This window comes from Diaphorina citri, unplaced genomic scaffold, assembly GCF_000475195.1.
Source record: "Diaphorina citri unplaced genomic scaffold, Diaci psyllid genome assembly version 1.1 scaffold1235, whole genome shotgun sequence".
Lineage (NCBI taxonomy): Eukaryota > Metazoa > Arthropoda > Insecta > Hemiptera > Psyllidae > Diaphorina > Diaphorina citri.
In genome coordinates, this window is record NW_007378664.1 from 11,164 (window position 1) to 17,281 (window position 6,118).

The following is a 6,118-nucleotide window of genomic DNA, read 5'->3' on the forward strand; positions in this document are numbered from 1 at the left end:
GTGAAATGGAGTGGCCTCTTGAGAATCCAGCAAATATGGCGGGAAAAGAACTAAACTTTGCCATCAGCATCGACCCTAATGAAGCTACCGAAAGCAATTAGAATAATAAAATAGGCACCAGAACAAGGAGTTTTTGTTTTAATGCTTTCAACCTCTAATGAAACAATATGAAAATTAAAAAGTAAAAAAAAAAATAAAGAGGAGAGAGAGAGAAGGAAAAATGGAAGAGATGGGCAGAAGAGGAGAAAGAAAGAAGAAGGAGAGGAAAAAGAGAGAGATGGAAAAAGGAAGAAGAGATAGATAGGAGAGGAGCGTGTGAGAGAGAGGGAGAGAGTGGGGGGGGACTTTAAAAAAGACGAAAAAATTTCAGACGGAAATTTTTCAGACAAAAAATGTCGAAATTCAGAGAAGCCAAAATTTGAAACTGAAAAAGCTCAAGTAGGCACTTGTTGTGTTCTTATTTAAAGAGACTTCGAATATGAAGATTATGAAGAACACCCTTCATCTCAGACACACCTAAGTACCTACCCTCAAAGCTTTCCCTGTAATAAAGTGAACTTTGAACCTTGTCGCTCTGTGTCAATAACACAAAGGCACACATACCTGCATTACCTACATACGGGTAAAAAGTAAAAACTGAAGGTGAACAGTGAACATGAACAAATGAACATACATAGATAGCTATACATAAAAGTTAGGGTAAAAGAACACTCAAATAAGCATCATTCAATAGGATAAGGAAAGTCGTGTGATGTTCACACCAGATTTTTTACGTTCAATAATATAATAATATTTTATTTGCACTTATTTACAAAGTAATAAATCTACATATTATATTTAGATACAATGTAATTTACAAATTTCTTTCTCTTCCCTTCCTCTCTCTCTCTCTCTCTCTCTCACCCTCACTTTAATAATATGTGAGTTATGTGCTTAATACATGAATAGGTACTTCGACATATATGTTTACAAAATGTTCTATTTACTTATTGAAGTAAATGTAAATGATTTATATTTGGAAATAAAGAACTCTTATTTTAGTTATTTAATCAAAAACTACAACACTTTATTAATTTTATATTAATTTGAACTATGATATTTTAAGGACACTCGAGTCCATAGGTCTTGTACCTTTTAATTCTATTTTCTAACTGAAGTAGGGATGTGGCTAGCTTCTCAACTCAGCATTGTTGTCAAACGTCCTAGCTACCTACACATCTCCCTCTTTTCTTTTAAAAAGAGTCTCAAAACTAGACACAAGAGTCAATTATCTAATGGACACAGGAGTCCAAAATCATAAAAAAAATGTACACAAGAGTACCTAATAATATCTTAATGGACACATGAGTCCCATAATAAAATTTGTACACATGAGTACCTATTAAAGCAATATCATGCACACTAGAGTGCCTATTTAAACAACAAACTATGTATTTATTTAAAACTAACAAAAAAAAAAAATGTTTTTTATACAAAGTACCTACTTATTACCTTTCCCTATATTTTTTAAAAATTAAAAAAAAAAATAATTATTTACTAATTTAAACAAAGAATTCAAAAGAGAAAAATAATTATCATTTGCAATAAAAATGTAGAAAACAAAATTATTATCAGATTATTGTTAAGGACAAAAATTCAACAGAAAACATTATTACAGATATGTTTCAAACATGATTTTCATATTAGGTATGGGGATAATATTTACAAAGTTATCAATGTCATTTACTTAAGACACAAATATTATTTACAAATTGAATTTCGTAGGTTTTCTGGATAATCGTCCTGACCTAGTTATATACGTGTTATTGCTTCTTGGACACTCCTCCCGGGTAACAGGGTTACTAATATTACCCTCCTCACGAGCAACAGGGTCCCTAACATTATTATCCTGCGAATTATTAGGAACATACTGATTTTTTACATCATCATCATCCATACATAAATCATCCCACCTTCTGACATAGTTTTTGATGAATTTTGTATTCCTTTGTACAATCTTATTATTTTTACAAAGTTTGATTTTATAACTTCTAGGTATATCAAGCTTTTCAATAATCACACCTCTTTCCCATTGTCTACTACGTACATTTTGTACCAAGACTTCCTGTCCTAATCTGAAAGTAGACTCATTATTTAAAGCTCTAGAATTATAATACTTATTCTGAAACTGCCGATTTGGCTTACCAAAAGTCTTATCAACCACATTGGGTTCTAGGTCTGTCTTGAAAGTTACAATTTTAGATCTTAATTGCCTAGAGAACAAAAACTGTGCTGGTGAGTATTTACTGTTTGCTACTGGACTATTTCTATAGTTCAACATGCTAATAGACAAGTCACTATTATCTTCTTTACACTTTTTTAACAATTGTTTAAAGATTCCAACTGCTTTCTCAACCATGCCATTACTTTGGCTATGATAGGGACTTGTGTTGACTAAATTAAAGTCCCATTCTTTGGCAAACTGTTTGAATTTAAAACTACTAAAAGGTACATTATCAGCAATTACTTGGTGTGGAATACCAAACCTACTGAACAAATCTTTACAACATAGAATTACTCTATTTGAGTCCTTGTCAGGGACTTCATAATATTCTATCCAATTTGAATAGTAATCTACAGAGATCAAATAATTCTTTCCACCATACTCACAAAAATCTAATCCTATCTTATTGAATGGTAATTCAGGAATTTCATGGTTTAACAATGGATCTCTCATTTTTGACCTCTGGTACTTTTGACAAACATTACAAGACTGAATTACATTTAACAATTGTGATCTGATGCCTGGCCAATAATATCTACCACAGAGTTGCTCTTTTATCTTCTCAAAACCCAAATGACCCTCATGAGCATCTTCTAGTACCATTTTTCTACAATTTTTTGGGACTACTAATTTGTCCTCTAAAAATATTAGGTCATATTCAACAGTAATATCTTTTCTTACTTTATAAAAATGCAACCACTCATCAGTACAAAGCACAGAATTATTATTAGGCCACCCTTCTTTATAATAATGTAGGATTCTAGCAAGTATTTGATCATTAGCTGTCTCATCTCTTATCATTTCATACTTATCTTTTGAGAAATAAATACAATTACTTAGTACATGTACCATTTCGGTCATAGATGTATCATCAGGTTGATTTTTCTTAACAAAACTACGAGACAAGTAGTCTGCAATATACATGTACTTCCCAGGTAAGTATTTTAACTCAAACTTATAAGGAAATAATTTTAATTTTAGTCTCTTTAACCTGTTATTCTTAATTTTACATAAATCCTTCTGAATTATACTAATCAGAGGCTGATGGTCAGTTTGCACAATAACATTGTGATGACCATAGATATAATCATGTAGCTTCTCTAAAACCACTGTTATTGCTAATAACTCTTTCTCAATTTGAGCATAGTTGATTTCTGTGTCTGACAGACACCTTGAAACAAAAGCTACTGGATGACCCTCTTGGAGTAAACATCCTCCCACTGCATCTTTAGATGAATCAGCCTGTATCACTACTGGTTTTGAAAAATCAAAATTATACAGCTCAGTATTATTACAAATTAACAATTTAATTTTCTGAAAATTAGCTTCATGCATAGCTTTCCATTCATAGATAACATCAGTTTTCAAAAGTTCTCTCATAGGTGAAATTAATTCTGACAAATTTGGAATATGATCTCTAATGAAGTTTAACATACCCAAGTATGATTGTAACTCTCTCTTGGATTGAGGGCTTGGTAACTCACAAATGACTTTTACTCTATCAGGATCAGCTTTTACTGTACCATTAGAGAACACTGAACCTACATATTTTACAGAAGTAGTACAATATTGAAATTTGCTAGGATTAAACCGAATACTATATTTCCTGGCTACATTTACAACATTTAACAATATTTTATCCAGCTCTTCTTTAGAGTCTGCAAAGCACAATACATCATCCATGTATGTGACAACACCTTGTATACCAGAAAAATATTTTTTCACTTTTTTGCTGAACATTTCAGGAATGCAGTTTAAACCAAATGGTGCACGTAAGTACCTAAAACACCCAAAAGGTGTACTAAAAGTACACAGTTTACTTGATTCTTTATCCAAGACTAAATGATGGAATCCACTTTTTATATCTAAAACAGCAAAATATTTTTTATCTGCTATTTCCATTCTAATATCTTCTAATTTAGGTATTTCATAGAAATCTCTGACCAAATTTTTATTCAATTCTTGGGGGTCAATACATAACCTAAGTTCTCCATTCTCCTTTTCTACACAGACTAAATTAGACACCCACTCACTTGGTTCCTCTGATTCTGAAATAATACCTTCCTTCACATACTGGGATAGTGTTTCTCGTAACTTGTTTTTAATCTTCATGGGCACTCTCCTACTAGGTTGTGCCCTTGGCACTGCACCATCTTTCAGCTTCAATGAACATAGATCTGGAAACTGACCTATTCCTTGAAATACATCCTTATGCTTCTCCAGAAATACATCCTTGTCATCATCGTATGACTGCACTTGAACATCCACGTTCCTTATCTTCTCCATTACCTCCAACTCCGTAATGGATTGAAATCCCAACAATGATTTGGAACACTTGACAACATACACATTTGCAGATGTATGTACACCTCTAAACTCGAATACTCCTTTGAACATTCCTAGGGGCTGTACTACAAAGCCGCCAAAAGCCTCCAGTCTCAAATTTGATTTTTCCAATGGAATGTTTGAAAATTCCCTCTGATACACATCCTCAGACAGGACATTTACTCCTGCTCCTGTGTCAACTTTGAATTTCACTGGAATTTTATTCAGGTAAATTGTTTCAAACCACTCAGCTTGATTCACATCTAGAATGGTTACTGTATCTAAATCATACACAATTTCATTTACTGGTTTACCCTTTCTTCCAAATTGGTTCTGATGATTGGTCCTACATACATTAGCAAAATGGTTTTTCTCGTTACATTTCAGGCATATTTTTCCATATGCTGGACATTCTCTAATACTGTGGGACCGTCCACATTTTCTACAGGAAAATTTCCTTTGGCTATTTTGTTGCCTTGGTTGTTCACGATTCACATGTTGATTATACTTTATTTCTGTAATTTTGCTACAACTCACTGCTACAGTTGACTCTTTCTCAAGAACCTTTGAGTGTCTGTCAGCACTCTCAACAGCCTGGCAATAATTAATTACCTTTTTCAGGGTCATATCTTCCCTTAGTAATCGGCTCTGGAGATCTGAGTCTCGTAATCCCAGGACTAATTGGGTACGGAGCATTTTATCTCGTAAATCTCCAAAATCACATAGATCAACCAAATGTCGTAAATCTGTCAGAAAGTGGTCAAACTGTTCATTTTCAAGCTGTTTTCGCTTGAAGAAGTTGTAGTGTGTCATTGTTTCATTAATTTTTGGCTTTACAAATTGATCAAATTTGTTCAACACAGACTCTACTGTCTCCTCAACACCTTCTTCCTTGTCAAAGGTGTTATAAACCTTCAAAGCCTCTGGGCCTAACAGATTGAGTAACCTTGCCACCTGAACTTTGACTGGCTTTTCATAAGCCTCCGTGGCTATGAAATATATGTCCACCTCTTGACGGAACTTTCTGAGGTTCTCACCCACCGCATCATTGATCTCCAGTGGAGATGGCTTGTTGTACAAACTCATTACACTTCAAATACATTCACTGTTCTTTAAAACATGATTTATTCACAAAAACAGCTAACAAAGCTCAAAAATTCTTAAAGTTTCAGTTTTAGCAACAAATTATTTTTAAAATTTCACATTTTTTGATTGTTTACATTTTTCAATTCACCGATGTGAAGTTATCGTCCAACTGATAAAAATAACTACGGTAGTCAACGCGGACTACGGAAGCCAAAAATCGCCTCACTTTAGACGTGGCAACTGGCAACATAGGACTCTATTGTTCGCTACGCGGAGTACGCGGCAAACTTCAAAAAACAGACACGAGGAACAATATTTCAAAAAATTATAAAATTATAGCTTAAATGTTCATAAAACACGTATTTATTACGGTACAACGATAAGAGATAAAAAAAAGGATCAGAAATTATGTTAAAGACAGGAACACTTATTTTTTTATGATTA

The 6,118-nt window shown here is 33.3% G+C and overlaps 1 protein-coding gene across 1 annotated transcript; it reads right to left on the reverse strand.

The window, feature by feature from the left end:
- Positions 1 to 1,035: 1,035 nt before the first annotated feature.
- On the reverse strand, positions 1,036 to 5,674 carry LOC113469788 (uncharacterized protein K02A2.6-like). The gene has a single exon (XM_026827711.1). It carries the CDS (start codon positions 5,672 to 5,674, stop codon positions 1,745 to 1,747), a length of 3,930 nt encoding a protein of 1,309 aa, XP_026683512.1. The 3' UTR covers positions 1,036 to 1,744.
- Between the last annotated feature and the right edge of the window lie 444 nt (positions 5,675 to 6,118).